The sequence below is a fragment of the Bombina bombina genome, chromosome 7 (assembly GCF_027579735.1).
Source record: "Bombina bombina isolate aBomBom1 chromosome 7, aBomBom1.pri, whole genome shotgun sequence".
NCBI lineage: Eukaryota > Metazoa > Chordata > Amphibia > Anura > Bombinatoridae > Bombina > Bombina bombina.
This window is the reverse complement of record NC_069505.1, coordinates 575,786,283-575,809,604: the sequence shown is the minus strand read 5'-3', so window position 1 is coordinate 575,809,604 and position 23,322 is coordinate 575,786,283. Positions and strand designations below refer to the sequence as shown.

Here is a 23,322-nt window from a genome sequence, read left to right as displayed (position 1 = left end):
ATATGTGTAATATGTATTTAAGCATATACATATATATTTATGTGTTAATATGTGTACTATGTATTTAAGCATATATATTTATGTGTTAATATGTGTACTATGTATTTAAGCATATACATATATATTTATGTGTTAATATGTGTACTATGTATTTAAGCATATACATATATATTTATGTGTTAATATGTGTAATATGTATTTAAGCATATACATATATATTTATGTGTTAATATGTGTACTATGTATTTAAGCATATACATATATATTTATGTGTTAATATGTGTAATATGTATTTAAGCATATACATATATATTTATGTGTTAATATGTGTAATATGTATTTAAGCATATACATATATATTTATGTGTTAATATGTGTAATATGTATTTAAGCATATACATATATATTTATGTGTTAATATGTGTACTATGTATTTAAGCATATACATATATATTTATGTGTTAATATGTGTACTATGTGTTTAAGCATATACATATATATTTATGTGTTAATATGTGTACTATGTATTTAAGCATATACATATATATTTATGTGTTAATATGTGTACTATGTATTTAAGCATATACATATATATTTATGTGTTAATATGTGTACTATGTATTTAAGCATATACATATATATTTATGTGTTAATATGTGTACTATGTATTTAAGCATATACATATATATTTATGTGTTAATATGTGTAATATGTATTTAAGCATATACATATATATTTAGTGGGAACACAAAGTCCCCATAGACCGCAATGTAAATGTAAAAACACCCCAAACCCACCAACTTTCAGCCCTCATAACTGCTTCTTGCAGTTATTTTATTAAAAAATATTTACCATTTTATATAGAGATCTGATCTGGTTAATTTTATGAGCGCTAATTGCTACCGTGAGATTGGGGTAGAAATAACCAGCCACTTGTAACAGCTGGTTATTTTTCGCACGCACGTAAAAGGGTGAATTTGCCCGTTTGCGGGCACACGATAAATTAGCGTTCCACTTGAAACCTAGCCCTAAATATAGAGTAATTTAAAGTCTTACAGCAAAGCTGTGATAAAGGGGAAACACAACACACATGAGGTATTTGCACAAATCTATTTCAATGTCTTTTAGGGTCTGGAGCTTCTGCTGCGATGGCTGTTTTGGAGGATCGATTCAAGCCCAACATGGAGGTAAGGAACTAAGATCTCAATCTGGATGTATCCAATGGGGCCTATCTATCAAGCTCCGAAAGGAGCTTGACGGCCCGTGTTTCTGGCGAGTCTTCAGACTGTCCAGAAACAGCAGTTATGAAGCAGCGGTCACAAAGACCGCTGCTCCATAACCCTGTCTGCCTGCTCTGAGCAGGCGGACAGGAATCACAACAATTCAACCCGATCGAGTACGATCAGGTTGATTGACAGCTCCCTGCTGGCGGCCCATTGGCCGCGAGTCTGCAGGGGGCGGCGTTGCTCTCCGCATTCAGCGATGTCTTGCGGACCTGATCCGAACTGTCGGATCAGGTCCGCAAGACATTTCTTAAATATGCCTCAATGAATCTTCTTACCTAAAAGGGACATGAAACCCAACATTTTTCTTTCATGATTCAGATAGAGCAGGTGATTTTAAACAACTTTCTAATTTACTTCTATTATCAATTTTTCTTTGTTCCCTTAGTATCTTTTGTTGAAAAGCAGGGATGTAAGCTCAGGAGCGTGCACGTGTCTGGAACACTATATGGCAGCAGCTTTGCAAGAATGTTATTTATTTGCAAGAATACTAGATGGCAGCACTATTTCCTGCCGTGTAGTGCTACAGACGCCTACCTAGGTATCTAATCAATAAAAAATACCATAGGAACAAAGCAAATTTGATAATAGAAGTAAAAAACAACTAAATGTATGCTTACCTGATAAATTTCTTTCTTTCCGGGCATAGAGAGTCCATGAATTCCAATTACTAGCGGGATATTCAACTCCTGGCCTGCAGGAGGAGACAAAGAGTACCCCAGCAGAGCTGTTAAGTGTCACTTCCCTTACCCATAATCCCCAGTCATTCGGCCGAAGGAAAATGGAAAAAGAAGATAACACAAAGGTATAGAGTTGCCTGAGGTTTATATATAAAAAAAAAAAACAGCCGTCTTAAAAGTAATAAGGGCGGGTCGTGGACTCTCCATGCCCGGAAAGAAAGAAATGTATCAGGTAAGCATATATTTTGTTTTCTTTCCTATGGCATGGAGAGTCCATGAATTCCAATTACTAGTGGGAACCAATACCCAAGCTAGAGGACACATAATGAAAAGGAGGGCGAAACAAGACATACGAACCTAAAAAGAAGGCACCACCGCTCGAAGAACTATTCTCCCAAAAGAAGCCTCCGCCGAGGCAAAAGTATAAAATTTGTAGAATTTGGAAAAAGTATGCAAAGAAGACCAAGTGGCTGCCTTGCAGATTTGCTCCACAGAAGCTTCATTTTTAAAAGCCCAGGAAGAAGAGACAGCCCTAGTGGAATGAGCTGTAATTCTCTCAGGAGGCTGTTGTCTAGCTGTCTCAAAAGTTATCCGGATAACACTTCTCAACCAGAGAGAAAGAGTAGTAGAAGTGGCCTTCTGACACTTATGCTTTCCAGCAAGAACAACGAACAGGGCAGAAGACTGACGAAAATCTTAAGTTGCTTGTAGATAAAATTTGAGAGCACGCACAACATCCAGATTGTGTTAGAGACGTTCCTTTTGAGAAGGATTCGGGCAAAAAGAAGGAACAACAATTTCTTTTGCGAACCGATACCACTTTGGGAAGAAATTCCAATTTAGTACGAAGGACTGCCTTATCCGAATGAAAGATAAGATAAGGGGAATCACACTGCAGAGCCGAAGGTTCTGAAACTCTGAGAGCAGAAGAAATAGAAGTAGAAACAACACTTTCCACAATAACAACTTAATATCAACCAAATGCATAGGCTCAAACGGAGCCTGCTGCAAAACTTTAAGAACCAGGTTAAGGCTCCAAGGAGAAGCAACAGGTTTAAACACAGGTCTGATTCTGCCAAAGCCTGAACAAAATATTGAACATCTGGTAAATCTGCCAGACGTTTGTGCAAGCGAATAGACAGTGCAGAAATCTGACTCTTCAGAGTACTGACTGACAAACCTTTCTCCAGGCCCTCCTAAAGAAAGGAAAGAATGTGAGGCACCCTCGCTCAACTCCAAGAGAAATTCTTCAATTCACACCAATATAGGTATTTACGCCATACCATATGGTAAATCTTACGAGTAACTGGCTTACGAGCCTGAAGCATAGTATTAATGACTTTCTCGGAAAACCCACGCCTAGCCAAGACTAGGCGTTCAATCTCCAAGCAGTCAGCTTCAGAAAAGCTAGATTTGGGTGGAGGAAGGGACCCTGAAGTAGAAGGTCCCTCCTCAGAGGCAACTTCCAAGGGGGAAGAGATGACATCTTCATCAGATCCGCGAACCAGATCCTGCGAGGCCAGACAGGAGCTATTAGAATCAGCTTGATATGAGCAATGGCTCGAGGAATGAGAGCAAACGGGGGGAACAGGTACGCCAAAATGAAGTTCCAAGGCACCGCCAGAGCATCTATCAGAACAGCTTGAGGATCTCTTAATCTTGAACCGTACTTTGGAAGCTTTGCATTCAGATGAGACGCCATCAGATCCAATTCTGGAACCCCACACCTGAGAGTTATCATTGTAAAAACCTCTGGGTGGAGAGCCCACTCCCCAGGATGAAAGGTCTGCCTGCTCAGAAAATCCGCTTCCCAGTTGTCCACCCCTGGGATGTTGATGGCAGAGCGGAGGCAATGGTGAGACTCCACCCACTCCAGAATGCGAGTTACTTCCGTTATTGCTAAGGAGCTCTGAGTGCCTACCTGGTGATTGATGTATGCCACCAAGGTTATATTGTCCGATTGGAATCTGATAAACCGGACTAAAGATAGTTGAGGCCAGGTTATCAAGGCATTGTAAATTGCTCTCAACTCTAAAATGTTTATGGGAAGCAAAGCTTCCTCTTGAGTCCAAAGACCCTGAGCCTTCAGAGAACCCCAAACAGCTCCCCAGCCTAAAAGGCTTGCGTCCGTGGTCACAATCACCTAGGATGGTCTCAGGAAGCATGTACCCTGAGACAGATGATCCTGTGAGATCCACCAAGCTAGAGAGTCTCTTGATAGGGGATCCAGAACTATCCTCTGAGATAGGTCCGAGTGGTCTCCATTCGATTGTCTGAGCATGCATAACTGTAGTGGTCTCAGATGGAACCGAGCAAACAGAATGATGTCCATGGAAGAAACCATCAGACCAATTAGCTCCATACACTGAGCCACAGATGGACGGGTAGAGGACTGACGTACAAGGCAAGAAGACAGAATCTTGGATTTTCTGACCTCCGTCAGAAAAATCTTCATGGCTAGAGAATCTATCATCGTTCCTAAGAAACACACCCTGGTGTCTGGTACTAGGGAACTCTTCTCCAGATTCACTTTCCACCTGTGGGAATGAAGAATAGATAACAGCATCTCTGTATGAGATTTTGCTAACTGAAAAGATGGCGCCTGAACCAAGATGTTGTCTAGATAAGGCGCCACCGCTATGCTTTGAGATCTGACCACCGCCAGCAGGGCCCCCAGGACCTTTGTAAAGATTTGAGGAGCCGTGGCAAGGCCAAAGGGAAGAGCCACAAACTGGAAATGGTTGTCCAGAAATGCAAACCGAAGGAATTGGTGATGTTCCCTGTGAATGGGAATATGTAGATACGCATCCTTCAGATCTATGGTAGTCATGAACTGACCTTCTTGTACCAATGGTAGGATGGAACAAATAGTTTCCATCTTGAAGGACGGAACCTTGAGAAATTTGTTGAGACACTTGAGGTCTAGAATTGGACGAAAAGTTCCCTCTTTTTTTGGGAACTGCAAACAGATTTGAATAGAAACCTTGACCCTATTCCTCTACAGGAACTGGAACAATCACTCCCAGGGAAAATAGGTCCTTTACGCAGTTTAAGAAGGCTTCTCTTTTTACCTGGTTTGCAGATAACCTTGACAGGAGAAATCTGCCCCTGGGGAGACAAGACTTGAATCCTATTCTGTATCCCTGAGATACGATCTCCACGGCCAAAGGTCCTGGAACATCACGGATCCAAGCCTGCCGAAAAAAGGAATAGCCTGCCCCCCTCTTGATCCAAAACAGGATCAAGGGCGGCCCCTTCATGCCGATTTGGAATCAACAGAAGGTTTCTTGGTTTGCTTTACCTTGTTCCAAGGTTGACCGGGCCTCCATTAGGTTCTGGATTGCTCCAGCTTGAAAGAAGAGGAGGAAGATCTCTGTCCTTTGAAGTTATGAAAGGAATAAAAATGGTGACCCTTAGGTCTATTCTTCTTGTCCTGCGGTAGGAAAGATCCCTTTCCACCCATAATTTTGGAAATGATCTCAGCCAGACCAGGACCAAATAAAGTCTTACCCTTGTAAGGTAAAGATAGAAGTTTGGACTTAGAAGTCACATCTTCCAACCAAGATTTTAACCACAGGGTCCTGCGAGCTACAATAGCAAGGCTAGAAATCTTGGCTCCCAGTCTACGCACTTGCATGTTTGCATCACAAATGAAAGTATTGGCCAACTTAAGAGACTTGATTCTATCCTGGATCTCCTCTATAGGAGACTCCTCAGAAATCAAGTCAGACAAGGCATCGCACCAATAAGATGCCGCCCCAGCGACTGTAGCAATACTTGCAACAGGTTGCCACTGCAATCCCTGATGAATGTACATCTTTTTTAAGTAAGCTTCCAGCTTCTTATCCATGGGATCCTTAAAGGAACAGCTATCCTCAATAGGAATAGTAGTTCTTTTGCCTAAAGTAGAAATAGCACTGTGTGCCACGAGTCCCGTGTAGATAGTCTGCAACAGGAAACATCTTTTTAAAAGCAGGGGATGAGGAAAAGGGAAATCCTGTTTTTTCCCTTTCCTGCGCTATAATTTCTGACATACGGCCTGGAACCCGAAAAACGTCCACAGAAGAAGGAACATCATATACTCTATTGAGTTTACTAGACTTCTTTGGATTCCTAACGACAGATGAATCAGAGTCTTCCAAAGTACAAGGACCTCCTTTAGTAAACAGAGGTGTTCTAGTTTAAACCTTTAATTTCTCCACTATAGAGTCAGAATCTGAGAAAACTGCACCACAACTTGTAAAAACGGTGAGAAGAGAAAGGCCGGTGAAAGTAACAGGGATTCAATTTTCACAAATGAGCTATCCTCTTAGATAGCAATTGCCCTCTGAGCCTTCCATTACACTCTCCAAGCCCCTCCATAAAATAAAGTATGTCTCCTTCCCTTGTCAGCCTCAAACACCCTCACAGTCCTAGCAGTGCCCTCTCTGCTATCATACATATATGTGCAGTGTAGTGACATATCTCCCAATAAGAGATACTAAGCCCCAAGTAATTCCAGAAAGGGATTAACCCTTAGAGTGCTGGTACCTTCTAACCTAGAATGGAAAGCACTTACCTGTGGATCCTGCTCTGTCAGGCAGGGACTGGTTTCTGAGGTGTGGCAGATTCCTCCACTTCTACCAGGGACCTGTAGAAAAGAAAGGACAGAGTAACCAACCCTGGCTTTCTATAATAGGGGTAGCAATAATGTTAGAAGTTAAGCAAAGACCACCTCGCCATCTTCTAATTACTAAGAGCCACCATTACTCTTACTAAAGAGATTGACATGGACACAGCTGGACCCCAATTCTTGCTTGCAGGGAAAAGTACCCATAAAAGGATTAAAAATCTTCAGACACCATCTTTGCTCATCCTCCCTTGACAGAGGCAAAGAGAATGACTGGGGATTATGGGTAAGGGAAGTGACAGTTAACAGCTCTGCTAGGGTACTCTTTGCCTCAATTGTCAATCGGCTCCACAGCAGACCTTCACTATGGAGGGGATTACACTTGCCATCTCTTACCTCAAAGAAATCCACCAACAAGTCACGGACCCATAAGAATCGACCTGCTCTTAAAGAGTACCTATAAGAACAGACTCTTTGCCAAATGACGGTTACAGTTTCAATTATAAGGAATAAAACTGAATATCATTCCATCTGATACTAACAGCATACACAGAATGCACCAGATTGTGTCTATCAAAAGATGGTCCCAAAGGACAAAGGCGCCCTCCAGGGGCTATCGTCCATGACAGACAAACACCAGGATCAGCTCTACTCAAAACAAGTGGTGATTCTAAATAAAAAGACAAAAAAAGAAGGTGTTCCAATGGTGCAGCAAATTACAGCAACAAAAATTGGTTATCCCAAAAACCCCTCCACACACAGGTACTCACAAAGGTAGCGCACTATGTAACAGTGCAAGTCAGGCAGGCTGGATAGATCAGAGCCCACCAACTGGCTCACATAGAACAAGATGAAACCCTGGAATCTGTGGAGTGGAGGAAAGACAGGGAAGGGGGAGGAGGCTCCAATAGTGCAGATGGTCACTACAATATATATACAGTCTCCAGAATACCTCACTATGATGATATACTCACAAACAAAGCGCACTATAATACAGTGCAAGTCTAGCAGGCTGATAGATTAGAGCCCACCAGCTGGCTCACTCTGGTAAGCAGGACCAAGGATGATGGTGAAATACGATCAGGCAAAAAATAAATAAAAAGATTCCCAAAAAAAGCTCACAACTCCTTAAAATGAAAAACCCGTGGATGGGGGGGCGTAATTTATAATAAACAAACTTAAAATAGATACAAAATCTGCAACGCGTTTCAGAGTGCTGCTGGCACCCTTTCCTCAGGCAGTGATAACATACAATGGGAATCACAACTTATATAAAGCATAAAACATTACACAGTAATTAAAAAACATCCAATACACATGTTAGATGTTAATTAATAATTGTCTACTGCTGTGGAGGGACTTCACTTAGTCCACTCCCCCTCCATCATAGCAATGATTATACATAGTGTCTTAATATATACAGGTGAAACTCGAAAAATTAGAATATCGTGCAAAAGTTCATTTATTTCACTAATGCAACTTAAAAGGTGAAACTAATATATGAGATAGACTCATTACATGCAAAGCAAGATAGTTCAAGCCGTGATTTGTCATAATTGTGATGATTATGGCTTACAGCTCATGAAAACCCCAAACCCACAATCTCAGAAAATTAGAATATTGTGAAAAGGTGCAATATTCTAGGCTCAAAGTGTCCCACTCTAATCAGCTAATTAAGCCATAACACATGCAAAGGGTTCCTGAGCCTTGAAATGGTCTCTCAGTCTGGTTCAGTAGGAATCACAATCATGGGAATGACTGCTGACCTGACAGTTGTGCAGAAAACCATCATTGACACCCTCCATAAGGAGGGAAAGCCTCAAAAGGTAATTGCAAAAGAAGTTGGATGTTCCCAAAGTGCTGTATCAAAACACATTAATAGAAAGTTATGTGGAAGGGAAAAGTGTGGAAGAAAAAGGTGCACAAGCAGCAGGGATGACCACAGCCTGGAGAGGATTGTCAGGAAAAGGCCATTCAAAAGTGTTGGGGACTTTCACAAGGAGTGGACTGAGGCTGGAGTCAGTGCATCAAGAGACACCACACACAGACGGATCCTTGACATGGGCTTCAAATGTCGTATTCCTCTTGTCAAGCCACTCCTGAACAACAAACAACGCCAGAAGCGTATTACCTGGGCTAAAGAAAAACAGACCTGGTCTGTTGCTCAGTGGTCCAAAGTCCTCTTTTCTGATGAGAGCAAATTTTGCATCTCATTTGGAAACTAAGGACCCAGAGTATGGAGGAAAAATGGAGAGGCACACACTGCAAGATGCTTGAAGTCCAGTGTGAAGTTTCCACAGTCTGTGTTGATTTGGGGAGCCATGTCATCTGCTGGTGTTGGTCCACTGTGCTTCATTAAGTCCAGGGTCAACGCAGCCGTCTACCAGGAGATTTTGGAGCACTTCATGCTTCCTTCCGCAGATGAGCTCTATGGGGATGCTGACTTCATTTTCCAGCAGGACTTGGCACCTCCCACATTGCCAAAAGCACCAAAACCTGGTTCAATGACCGTGGGATTACTGTGCTTGATTGGCCAGCAAACACGCCTGACCTTAACCCAATAGAGAATCTATGGGGCATTGCCAAGAGAAAGATGAGAGACATGAGTCTGAACAATGCAGAAGAGCTGAAGGCCGCTATTGAAGCATCCTGGTCTTCCATAACACCTCAGCAGTGCCACAGGCTGATAGCTTCCATGCCACACCGCATTGAGGCAGTAATTGCTGCAAAAGGGGCCCAAACCAAGTACTGAGTACATACAGTATGCATGCTTATACTTTTCAGAGGTCCGATATTGTTCTATGTACAATCCTTGATTTATTGATTGCATGTAATATTCTAATTTTCTGAGATTGTGAATTTGGGGTTTTCATGAGCTGTAAGCCATAATCATCACAATTATGACAAATCATGGCTTGAACTATCTTGCTTTGCATGTAATGAGTCCATCTCATATATTAGTTTCACCTTTTAAGTTGCTTTAGTGAAATAAATAAACTTTTGCACGATATTCTAATTTTTCAAGTTTCACCTGTATATCATAGTGAAGCAGGTATGCATAAAATAGTCTTCATTATATCATGTATAATAACAACAAAGAGACCCATACATCATGAAAACTGATACATAAATAGCCCTGATTTATAATAGTACTCAAATTCTTTGATATCAAATCATGATTCACACATGCAGCCAATACCAAATGAACACACATCATTGTCATTCTAGTTCCTCTAAATAGGTTTTCTAGTACCTCATGAGAAAAATAACTATCCACTGAACTTCTGCATTACGGCATCCGTATTGATGACAAGTGCCTCACATAGAGCCGGCAATAGCCCCATACTACGTGAGCGTAACCAATAACATAGTCACTCCATCGTCATAACGACAGAACAAATAAAGCAAGTATTCAGTCACAAAAAAAACATATATATATACACATACGTCCAAGTATAATACCATAATTCAAATATCAAAACAAAACACATATACATATGCATATACACAATTATAAAGGATATCCCCCACACTAAAGTAGGTGACCTGATTTAAATATAAAAACAAAGTGCATATATAGTCAAATCCTACTAACAGCATACTATATAATCTGTCACTAAACTCTACTAATATGTGTTCAGTCAGGGAACCTATTGGAAAGCTGATCAATATTCTCATTGTGACCCTCAGGAAATAAGGTTCTCAGTTTCCATATCCAATAGGTTTCCCTCTGTAGTAACCTATTGAACCTATTGTAACGCAAAGATTTTGGGACATATTCAATGGGGATAATATGGTAAGTATCCTCTCTACCCTCATTTACAAGTGTACTATGTTGGGATACACTAATGGCTAGATTTAGAGTTTTGTCGGTAACGACCCGCGTAGCTAACGCTGGGTTTTTTCCCCCCGCACCTTTTAAATACTGCTGGTATTTAGAGTTCACAGAATGGCTGCTTTAGGCTCCAAAAAAGGAGCGTAGAGTATAATTTACCGCCACTGCAACTCTCAATACCAGCGGTGCTTACGGACGCGGCCAGCTTCAAAAACGTGCTCGTGCACGATTTCCCCATAGGAAACAATGGGGCAGTTTGAGCTGAAAAAAAACCTAACACCTGCAAAAAAGCAGTGTTCAGCTCATAACGCAGCCCCATTGTTTCCTATGGGGAAACTCTTCCTAAGTCTGCACCTAACATGAACCCCGAGTCTAAACACCCCTAACCTTACACTTATTAACCCCTAATCTGCCGCCCCCGCTATCGCTGACGCCTGCATATTATTTTTAACCCCTAATCTGCCGCTCCGTACACCGCCGCAACCTACATTATACCTATGTACCCCTAATCTGCTGCCCCTAACACCGCCGACCCCTATATTATATTTATTAACCCCTAATCTGCCCCTCACAACGTCGCCACCAGCTACCTACAATAATTAACCCCTAATCTGCCGACCGGACCTCGCCGCTACTCTAATAAATTTATTAACCCCTAAAGCTAAATCTAACCCTTACACTAACACCCCCCTAAGTTAAATATAATTTTTATCTAACGAAATAAATTAAATCTTATTAAATAAATTAATCCTATTTAAAGCTAAATACTTACCTGTAAAATAAACCCTAATATAGCTACAATATAAATAATAATTATATTGTAGCTATATTAGGATTTATATTTATTTTACAGGCAACTTTGTATTTATTTTAACCAGGTAGAATAGCTATTAAATAGTTAATAACTATTTAATAGCTACCTAGTTAAAATAATTACAAAATTACAACAATTTTAAGCTAATTACACTCTAATTACTCTAAGCCCCCTAATAAAATAACAAAGCCCCCCAAAATAAAAAAATGCCCTACCCTATTCTAAAATTAAAATAGAAAAGCTCTTTTACCTTACCAGCCCTTAAAAGTGCCTTTTGCGGGGCATGCCCCAAAGAAAACAGCTCTTTTGCCTGTAAAAAAAAACATACAATACCCCCCCCAACATTACAACCCACCACCTGAACTTGAATCTGATTGGCTGATTCTATCAGCCAATCAGAATTTATCTACCTTAATTCCGATTGGCTGATAGAATCATATCAGCCAATCGGAATTCGAGGGACGCCATCTTGGATGACGTCCCTTAAAGGAACCGTCATTCGTCGGGAAGTCGTCGGTGAAGAAGGATGTTCCGCGTCGGCGGGATGAAGATGGATCCGGAAGAAAGAAGATTGAAGATGCTGCTTGATAGAAGACTTCAGCCGGATCATGGACCTCTTCAGCTCCCGCTTGGATCAAGACTTCAGCCGGATCATGGACATCTTCAGCCCCCGCTTGGGCCAAGACTTCAGCCGGATCATGGACATCTTCTGCCCCCGCTTGGGCTTGGATGAAGACTTCGGAGCCTGGACCGATCGGTGATACCCGGCGTGGTGAAGATAAGGTAGGATGATCTTCAGGGGCTTAGTGTTAGGTTTATTTAAGGGGGGTTTGGGTTAGATTAGGGGTATGTGGGTGGTGGGTTGTAATGTTGGGGGGGGTATTGTATGTTTTTTTTACAGGCAAAAGAGCTGTTTTCTTTGGGGCATGCCCCGCAAAAGGCCCTTTTAAGGGCTGGTAAGGTAAAAGAGTTTTTCTATTTTAATTTTAGAATAGGGTGGGGCATTTTTTTATTTTGGGGGGCTTTGTTATTTTATTAGGGGGCTTAGAGTAGGTGTAATTAGCTTAAAATTGTTGTAATATTTTTCTAATGTTTGTAAATTATTTTTTTATTTTTTGTAACTTAGTTCTTTTTTTATTTTTTGTACTTTAGTTAGTTTATTTAATTGTATTTATTTGTAGGTATTTTATGTAATTAATTTATTGATAGTGTAGTGTTAGGTTTAATTGTAACTTAGGTTAGGATTTATTTTACAGGTAATTTTGTAATTATTTTAACTAGGTAGCTATTAAATAGTTATTAACTATTTAATAGCTATTCTACCTAGTTAAAATAAATACAAAGTTGCCTGTAAAATAAATATAAATCCTAATATAGCTACAATATAATTATTATTTATATTGTAGCTATATTAGGGTTTATTTTACAGGTAAGTATTTAGCTTTAAATAGGATTAATTTATTTAATAAGAGTTAATTTATTTAGTTAGATAAAAATTATATTTAACTTAGGGGGGTGTTAGGGTTAGGTTTAGACTTAGCTTTAGGGGTTAATAAATTTATTAGAGTAGCGGCGAGGTCCGGTCGGCAGATTAGGGGTTAATACTTGAAGTTAGGTGTTGGTGATGTTAGGGAGGGCAGATTAGGGGTTAATACTATTTATTATAGGGTTATTGAGGCGGGAGTGAGGCGGATTAGGGGTTAATAACTGTATTATAGTAGCGGTGAGGTCCGGTCGGCAGATTAGGGGTTAATTATTGTAGGTAGGTGGCGGCGACGTTGTGGGGGGCAGATTAGGGGTTAATAAATATAATATAGGGGTCGGCTGTGTTAGGGGCAGCAGATTAGGGGTACATAGGGATAACGTAAGTGGCGGCGGTTTGCGGTCGGCAGATTAGGGGTTAAAAAAAGAGTGGCGGCGATGTGGGGGGACCTCAGTTTAGGGGTGCATAGGTAGTTTATGGGTGTTAGTGTACTTTAGAGCACAGTAGTTAAGAGCTTTATGAACCGGCGTTAGCCCAGAAAGCTCTTAACTCCTGGCTTTTTGCTGCGGCTGGAGTTTTGTCGTTAGATTTCTAACGCTCACTTCAGCCAAGACTCTAAATATTACCACAATTGCGAAGAAATAAGCATTCATAGACCGAGCTAAATCAACACTGTGTATTTATTGTCACATCGAAAAAACAAAGGTTCCACCACTCCACACACAACAGCTACATCCAACGCGTTTCCTGCTGCTAAACAGCACTTCGTCGATGTGTTTTTTCGATGTGACAATAAATACACAGTGTTGATTTAGCTCGGTCTATGAATGCTTATTTCTTCGCAATTGTGGTAATATTGGATTCCTTTTTTGGTGTGTGAGATACACCGCGGAGATCTTTTAAGCTACTAGTTCTGTACTGGATAACGGCTGTCTGGTGAGAAGGAGGAGTGCCTGATACACTTTCTAATATCCCGCATAGTGGGGCCGGATAACCGTGAGTAACCTGGGTTGATGTTTTTACCATTGCACAAAGTTAGTTCGAGACCACCAATATATTCCTATGTTACTTACCTGTGATACAATATAATATACTGGAATACTGAAAGTTTTGGAGGTTACTTGAACATATATTTACCTACAAAGGAGAAATATAATACCCAATAATGTATGTGTAAAACTCACTCAGCAGAATATATACACAGTTAACACTCTATATGTACCCGGATATTAGAGTGCTACAAGTAAGAACTTTGCAACAATTTGATTCCTTTAGATAACTAGGTTGTGGCAACAATACATGCGAGACTACAAACCGATTTGAAAGAAAAAAATAACAGTCTGTTTTGGTTGCACACAGCTGAAAGTGATTACATGTCTTATGGCTCAAATACACGGTTTTTGCAACAGTGTGTCTTTGTTTGAAGTGAAAGACTCTAAATACCAGCGTTAGAAAGATCCCATTGAAAAGATAGGATATACGCAAATGGCGTAGGGGGATCTGCGGTATGGAAAAGTCGCGGCTGGAAAGTGAGCGTTAGACCCTTACCTACACGACTCTAAATACCAGCGGTAGCCCAAAACCAGCATTAGGGCCCCCTAACGCTGGTTTTGACGGCTAACGCAGAACTTTAAATCTAGGCGTTTGTTTATTATACTTATTTTTGATGTTTCTGAGGTGTTCACCCCATCGTGTTCTTAGACACCTACTGGTACGCCCACAATATTGCATGCCACTAATACATGTAGCTAAATAAACTACATACATGCTTTCGCATGTCATCCTGGTCCTAATTTGAAAAATCTCCCCTGTACACAGAACGCACCCACGCTTGATGTAACTAAATGGAGAATTACTAACGAGTACGGCAAAAGTGAGTAACGGACACAGGCACACTCTTACGAAGCCATTTTTCTGACAAACTCATATATAAAACTTTGACTCTACTAGTTCCTCACTAGAGACTATAAGCTTTACAATCCGATTGGGCAATAACCACTAGCGTCTTCTGAAATGCCAACTTTGTCTCATTGCCACATCTTATACTTATATTTATATTTACTGTCAGTCAGAAATATATGTGCCTGATACGTACATGTTTTAACTTTTATACTTTTATCTGTGCACAGAGATTTCATATTCGTAACGTATTTTTTTGGAATGGCCATATCCGCTACATAAATATGCTTTTATAAATGTTATGTTTTGTCTATATGTTTATATCAATACATTTTGAAATCAAGTTTTACTAGTTGAGTTTTATTAGTTGAATTTCATTCATTGTAAACTGCACTTTTAATCATACATAGATATTATATCCCATAACCACCACTTAAATTTTTTTATAGCCAGGGTTTTTTTGGAATAGCTTATCTAGCGCTCCTTTTTTAACCTTTTTGATTTCCTGTCTTTCCTTTTTGTATATGTAAAGGGTCATATACTGTAATAAGGGTAGCCTTTCCATTTCTGGCGCAGTTTTTATTCAATTCCAGTGTACTCTACTCTTTGCCTCCTCCTGCTGGCCAGGAGTTGAATATCCCACTAGTAATTGGAATTCGTGGACTCTCCATGCCATAGGAAAGAAAATACATTTTTTGGGTTTCAGATCCCTTTAATTATATGTCTATATTCATGTGATTTTCTGGCACATGGAAAACACTAGTGTGTATGCAATTTGTATATAGGTGGGAATGGATTTAATACAAACAACCTGTGCTAATTCATCTTTACTGGGAGCTAGCTAAACACATCTGGTGAGCCAATGAATAGAAGCATATGTATGTAGCCACCAATCACCAGATAGATCCTAGCAGTGCATTGCTGTTCCTGAGTCTACCTAGGTATGCTTTTCAACATAGAATACCAAGAAAACAAAGTAATGTGATATTATTATTATACTTTATTTAGAAAGCGCCCACATATTCTGCAGTGCTGTACATGTGTACAATTCATTAAGTAAAACAATGATACAGAACTTGTAAGAGACAAGACAAAATATGACAAAATGAGTACAGGAGGAATTGAGACCCCTCCCCCCATGGGAATATACCATCTAGATGGGTAGGAGGGCGAGAAACAGGAAGTGGGGATAAAAGAGGAATTTTGAAAAGTCTCTTAAAGTGACAAGCTCCATCTGAACCATGAAAGTATAATTTTGACTTTAAAGGGACATTAAACGTAAATAAGTTTTAGTGTCTATAAAACAATGGGAGCTGCCATGTTGTAACTTAGGTTACCTTCTCTGCTGAAGCTAATTAGGGACAGTTATAAATAGGTCACTAGAGTGTGCAGTCAATGGCTGTGTAGAATATAACAGTGTTCTGCACTTCCATTTCTAACAGGAACTGAAAAGCTCTCAATTTCAGAATAGAATTACAGGAAAGGGGGACAAAATAAATAATGAAAGCATATTGCAGAGTTTTTTATATATATAATTTATAATTTTATATTTCCATCTCAAAGTGTTTAATGACCCTTTAATATGAATTTTCCTTCCTTCGCTCTCTTATTGCCTCATAACGTTGCTATGAACAATCTGCCTATTAAAGGAACATGAAAGTCCAAAATTAAACTTTCATGATTCAAATACAGTGCACAATGAAAAAACTTTCTGATTTACTGCTGTTATCAACTTTTCCTCTTTCTCTTTTATTAAAACTAAGCTCCTTTTCAGGAAAGCATAATAAGGTAGGCTCAGGAGTGTGCACATCTTGAGCACTAGATTTCTTATACTATTACAAAATTGTGGCAAACACAGGTGCCATTTAGTGCATAGTATGCTCGCATGAAAGGTTGCTAAGGATCGATATAAAGATAAATATGATAGAATAGAAATTAAATTTAATTGTATTTATTTTTTTCAAATTGTACACTCTCTCTGGAACATGACTTCCACGTCCCTTTAACACCACCCTATCTTTATCATCTCACTCCTCATGACTTCCTCTACACCACCTTCCTCTCATGCCTCTTGTGTGTTTGTGTCTCTTCGGTTAACAGTTAGAAGACGCGAAGCAACTGGTCACAGAATCAATTACTGCCGGGATCCTCTGTGATTTAGGATCAGGAAGTGGGGTGGACTTGTGTGTGATTGCTAAAGAGGGGACAACCATCTTACGAGGCTACACAGATACAGAGAAGCGAGGCAAGAAGTAAGTGTAGAAATAAACGTAGGTATAGAACGGTATCAATACATTGCTATTTATACCGGTTGTTGAAAATAATCTTCATTTGAGAAGAGGTAGAATTATTGTAATCTTGTATCAAACTAACCTCGTACTATTGTCTTCTCATCCTTTCTCAGAAGCCAACTTTTATCCATTATACTAATTGAACTACCTGATTGTCTTCTAGCTTTCGTTGGCTGTTCTTATTTAATTATGACATTTCAACTTTCCAGAGGCTCTGTCACTTGTTCCTCAAGATAAACTATTTTTCTTTCTTCTCTTGCAACAATTATTTTTCCATAACTGTCTCTCTTTTGAAAATTTCTGCTTCTTTCTCAAAGGGTTTTCCATCCTTTCTCTCTTTTTTGAATATTTTTTTTCTTTCTTACTCTCTATTTGTACTCTTGCATATTATTTTTTTTCCCTTTTTCCTCGTTTTCATCTCCCTCTTTTTCTTTTCTCTCTCTTTTTCTTCTTTCTGTGGCTAACCCTATTTGTATGTCTTTTGCTATCCTTTCTCCATGTCCAGTGGCTCTCTTATCTTCTCATGTATATTTCTATCTACTGTAGACTGTCTTTCCTCCTTCCTATTATTGATTGCAATATTCTAATAGCTGCCTCTCCAGCCCTTCAGTGTTTCTTGATTCCCTTCTTATAACTATCTCCCACTTTCCATCTCCATGACTTCTTCTGTCTTTCTGACTTTCTTATGACTATCTCACTCTTTCCATCTTCTTGACTTCTTCTTCTATCCTCTCATGATTACCTCTCACTCTTTCCATTTCCTTGACTTCTTCTTCTACTTCTCATGATTACCCCTGAGTTTTCTATGACTACATCACTATTTCTATTTCCATGACTTCTTTTGTCTTCTCATTAGACTTGTGCATGGCGGAAAAATTTGTTTCGGTTCGGATCGATTTGGATGTTTTCAAATTTCGTTTTTGGATCGATTTGGATTCAGATACATTCGAATGCATTCGTTTCAGATTCATTCGGATTAAAATAAATTTGGATGTATTCGGTTCGTATTCGATTCGTTACATTCGGAAGTTCGGTATGTGTTAGGTGGGATGTGCTGTGTATTAGACTAGTATTATGTACTGTAATATTAGGTGTAACCCATAGCAGAGTGATATAACCTAATATACTGTACAATACTAGTGTAATTGTGATTAGTCCATGGCCATCCGAATGTAACGAATAAATCTAAACTAATTTGTTAGTTTCGGTGCTACGGTAATTCGGAAATTCGAATCGATCCGAAGCTCCGAATTTGACAAACGCACATGTCTACTTCTCATGATAAGATCTGACTTCCCTATGACTATCTCATTCGTTCTCAAGATAAGCTCTGACTTTCCTGTGACTATCTCTTTTGTTTCATCTTCATGACTTCTGTCTTCTCATGATTACCTCTGAAATTCCTTTAACTATCTTACTCTTTCCATCTCCAAGACTTCTACTGTATTTTCATAACTGTCTCTGACTTTCCTATGACTACCTCACTTTTCCACCTCCATAACTTCTTCTGTCTTCTCATGAAGACTGTCTGGACCTGTAACTATAATTACAAATATGAACTAGGTATGGTTAAATGTTGGAATTTTAATATTCAGATGGAAGAACAAATGTCCACCTGGTATTCGTTCCATTCAAATGGTTCTAGAAAACTAAATTCTTTATCAAATGTTACCATTTGAAAATTACATTTAATTACTGATTCCGCTCAAGTCTTGACTTATTATTTAAATAGTATTATTAAAATATTTAAATACTTAATGTAAAAGATAAAATTAACATTCAAACATTAATGTGAAACAAAACAACACTTTTTGAAACATTTGTTCATATCTAAAGTTCACTCATAAATATATGTAATTCCTCATTTTTTTATTTGATGATATAGAATGGGTTCCTACCGTTACAAGAGGGGTACTACAGCTGTAATGACTGAGTCCATCACAAAACTAGAACTGGTGGAAGAAACCATTCAACACATGGATGTAGATGACACCCGCTAAAAAATGCGGAAACAGACTCGCAGCTTGCTGGGCAAATCTTGGGATGCAAAAACCATATATGGAACGTATCACTGGAAAAACTAAAAACACTGTGAAAGAACTTTGCACTATGACATACAAAAATACTTTATCTATTAACCTGAAACTGCTGCCTGATATGCAACAGACTGAATTTTATCATGCTAAAATAATGTATAATATAAATCTCAAAACACTTTAGGAATAAGTATGTCTATCACAGCAATAGCATATTAATAATGTTTCATGGTGTGTTACTGACAAATCATAAGAATATTCCATTACTATACAGATTACACTTCGCTACAAGTCTGATTACTTTGCAAGGTCATTATCTTGGGCAATGGCAAAACATGCAAATTAAATTTCTTCATGCTTACAGCAAAAACAATAATATGCAATAAACATTTTTAAATCACATTAAGAACAGTCCAATAGCTTACAGATAATACAACAGCACTTTTGATGGGTCATTGCCTTGTGCAATTGTATAACATCAACACGCTTACAGCAATAAATATCTAAAAATGCATTTTATGGCTCCATTTTATTATTGTGAAAAGTTTGCGTGTACAAATGTAGGTTTCCTTAAAGGGAAATAAAACCCTTGTTTTTCATGATTCAGATTGAGAATACAATTTTAGACAACTTTCTAATTCTCTTGGTATCCTTTGTTAAAGTAGCAATTTTTTTAGAACAAAAAGTCTAAAAACAGGTGCGCTGAAAGTCTATGCAAACAGGTTCTATAAACCTCTCAAAAAAGGGACAACAAATTCAAAATATCTTACCAAATCAGTATATAAAACCTGCGCCAAAAAGTAAATACCCTTTGTCAATCATAGAAAGACTGAATAACGGGCAAACTATATCTGTTGCCATAAATAATGTTTACTGAATAAAAAAGTTTCTACAATTCATTCATTATGTGCACAGTTCATATAAACAATGTAATCAATTCATATAGGCAATGATATCAATCAATCCAATATCTCTAACATCAGTATATTGTTGAATTTATAGCATAGCAACTCTAGAAACAAACACAAGTCTCTTAAAAAGTAAGTCTCTATACAAGCATCCGTTATATAATCAACCAAGCCAGCTGAATTCAAATGACAAAATGTTTGCTGAATCGTAGAAATCACTTGATGCTTATACCTGTATAGCACAAACAGATTAGTCTATTCAACCAACCCTTTTTGTTTTGTTGTTGCCGGATCCAATTTCCAGACCTCTTGCACTCTCCTTGCAATGCCGCTTCCTGGAGTCCACCCCAGCCGTTTAAACCAGACTGGAAACCTAGGCGGTTTGTTTGTTGGAGACGCTTCTGAAGTCTCTTCCGGTTTCCCCTCTGGGGTATGGTAGCCTTCCTAGGACAAACAAACAAATTCTGCAACGCGTTTCAATGACCCTTGTTGTCTTTTTCAAGCAGTTATGGTTAGTGGCTTTACCCTGTCCTCTTTTTGTACACCTGATTCCGGATTTTCTCCTTCTTGATTGGCTCTTGCAACGACCATCTTTTCTGTGAAGTTTGTGATGCTGTACCCCTTAGATAGTTCAGATCTTTTTACATTCTTAATTTGAAATACGGATTAAAGTAAATAGATAGGATTTTTTAGGATTTTTTAAAACCCATAATGGTTTATACTCTCTAATATAAATGTAAACTATAGTTTCCTATAAACCAGTAATGCAGAGACAAAATTGGAAGATAATTATTTTAGCATGATTGTATAGGTTAAACACATAGCTAAAATATTGTTTAATTAGTTTTTCTTTTACAGAAATAGGTTTTTTAAATCATTTTTCATTAAAACATCATATTGCAGCATGTATATAGAACAGTCTTCCTACTACAAGGTTATATGAAACATTCCAAAAACTTAAAAAAAAAAAATCTAAATAAAGTTATTTTAAAGTCCTAAAAAAATGCAGATAGTTCCAATTCTAGATTCAAACCATTTGGGGTTAGGGTATCTAATTCAAAGATTCACTTAGCCTCAAGCTTTAGTAGATTCGTATGTGTATTTCCACCTCTCCAATTTTTTTCTAGTTTGGCTATTCCAGTATAAGTAAAATGTTTTAGATTGTATTTATTACAGTTTTTGAAATGTATTTGGACGGGGAGATCTTTATTTCTGTCCTCATCTGCATTTTCTATTGACAGAATATACTCCTTTATTCTTTCCCTTACTGGCCTTTCTGACTCACCTATATACTGTTTGCCACATTTGCATTCAATCAGATATACTACATTCCGATCAGTACATCTGATCACATTATTGATTTTATAGTCTTTACCTGTAATTGTTGATTTAAATGTTTTACTTTTTTTCAAATGTCTGGACGCTTTGCATGCTAGGCATGGAAAGAAACCCTGTAATTTGTTCCCCCTTAGGTCTTTTTCAATTAAGCTATTATTTTTCCTTTTTAATTCAGTGGGTGCTAATTTTTTCTTTAAATTATCAGCCATTCTATATACAATTCTAGGTTTTTATGGTAAAATCTGGCCCAACCTATCATCCTGTAGTAGGACCCCACAATGTTTCCTAATAATTTTTTCTACTACTTTATGATTTCCACTCTATTGTGTAATAAAGGGGATATTCACTAGCTGCTCATCTTTTGTATTTTTCCTTTGTGTATTCAAAATGATATCTCTATCTTTCTCCCCAACCTCTATTCTTGTTGTTTCTATATCATCTTTTTTATACCCTCTTTCAACAAATGTGTTACTTAATATCTCTGATTGCAACACATAATCTTCCTGCCTGTTACAATTTCTTTTAAGTCTTAGGAACTGGCTCTTAGGGATATTCCGCTTCCATCTTTCCAGATGACAGTTAGATGATTCTATAAAATTATTTGCATCAACAGGTTTGAAGTGGGTCCTCATATTTAAAAGACCATTACAAACAAAGATCTCTAAATCCAGGAAAACAATACTTTCTGGGCTAGATTCACAAGTGAACTTTAGGTTCTTATCATTAGTATTCATTTGGTTTAAAAACTCCATAAAGGATGCATGATTTCCATTCCAAATCATAAAAATATCATCTATGTACCTTCTATAGAGTACCAAATGATTCCATTCCAAATCATAAAAATATCATCTATGTACCTTCTAAAGAGTACCAAATTCGCCCCCTGCCCAGCTCCTTCGAAAAACTTGGACTCCCAGTATCCCATAAAAAGATTTGCATAGTTGGGGGCGAATTTGGTACCCATAGCTGTACCACAGATTTGTTTACAGAATTTGTTTTCAAAAGAAAAATAATTATGTGTTAAGATGAAGTCAATTGCTTTTAATAGAAATTTGATTGCTCTTTCTTTATGGTGGTATCAAGATCCAAAGAATAACTTACCGCTTTTAACCCATCTACGTGTTTAATACATGTATATAACGAAGTTATGTCACATGTTATTAAAAGCATGTTTTCTTCCCATTCACAATTTTTAATAACATTTAGGGGCCTATCTATCAAGCTCTGTATAGAGCTTGAAGGCCCATGTTTCTGGCGAGTCTTCAGACTCATTGTTACAAGGGACAAATGCTCACACACGAGACATGGAATCAACCCCCAAACCATATCCTATCAGGTATAAAAGTCAAATGCCACCGTATATAAATTGGTATGGGAACAGAACCATGATCATGGTAAGCAACTGCACCTAGAATATGACAGTGTAGAACAGAACTTGTTAGTTCAAGAGCTTTAAGCTGTGTCTACATTAAGAAATGCCAGATCTATCTATAAACAGTTTAATATCACTGATTTTATTTATACCAAATGGGGCACCTGTCTTCAGAGTGTGAATCCAAAAGACCTCTTTTTTGCTAAGTGCAGCATATCTATCTCCCCCTCTGGGTCCTAATGTTACCATTTCAATACCTTGAAAGCCAAAACTTGCAATATTATCCTTATGTAATGCAAAATGCTTTGCAACTGGTGTCTTAGGGACCTCTGCTTCTAAGGATAGAAGATGCTCTCTAACCCTATCTTTTAGCATCCTGGTGTGGTATACCTTTAACTATAACCCCTCCTATTTGGTCTCCACCCTATATAAGGACTACCTGTAACACTCATTTACTGCCTGATTATTGAAGTCTTAGCTACTCTGGTGTAGCTTTCCTTATCTCAGGTCTCCTATTGCTTGTATCCTGTGCAAGGTGGTTTACTTTGTTTACTCTAGCTGCGTCTTGAATCTCTTATGCTCAAATCGTTACTTTGTCATTACCGACTTTGGATCATTCAACGGCCGGATCTACTTTTTCACCGCTACCCGGAAGTAAGCCGCATTCACACACGCTGCCTCTCCAAACACGGATCTTCCAATGCGGTAACAGAAATATCACGGTCCTCAAGGTGGTAACGTATACGAACAATACTAAAGCCTTTAAACTTCTTA

General features: G+C 38.4%; 1 protein-coding gene across 1 annotated transcript in view; it reads left to right on the top strand.

The window, feature by feature from the left end:
* LOC128667100 (proteasome subunit beta type-7) overlaps positions 1–19,444 on the top strand; it is a 74,377-nt gene extending 54,933 nt beyond the window's left edge. The window contains exons 6-8 of the mRNA XM_053721993.1: positions 1,129–1,187; positions 16,704–16,855; positions 18,780–19,444. Of these exons, the coding sequence (XP_053577968.1) occupies positions 1,129–1,187; positions 16,704–16,855; positions 18,780–18,894 (326 nt within the window). The 3' untranslated portion in view covers positions 18,895–19,444. The remainder of the gene's footprint in view (positions 1–1,128; positions 1,188–16,703; positions 16,856–18,779) is intronic.
* Positions 19,445–23,322: the final 3,878 nt, after the last annotated feature.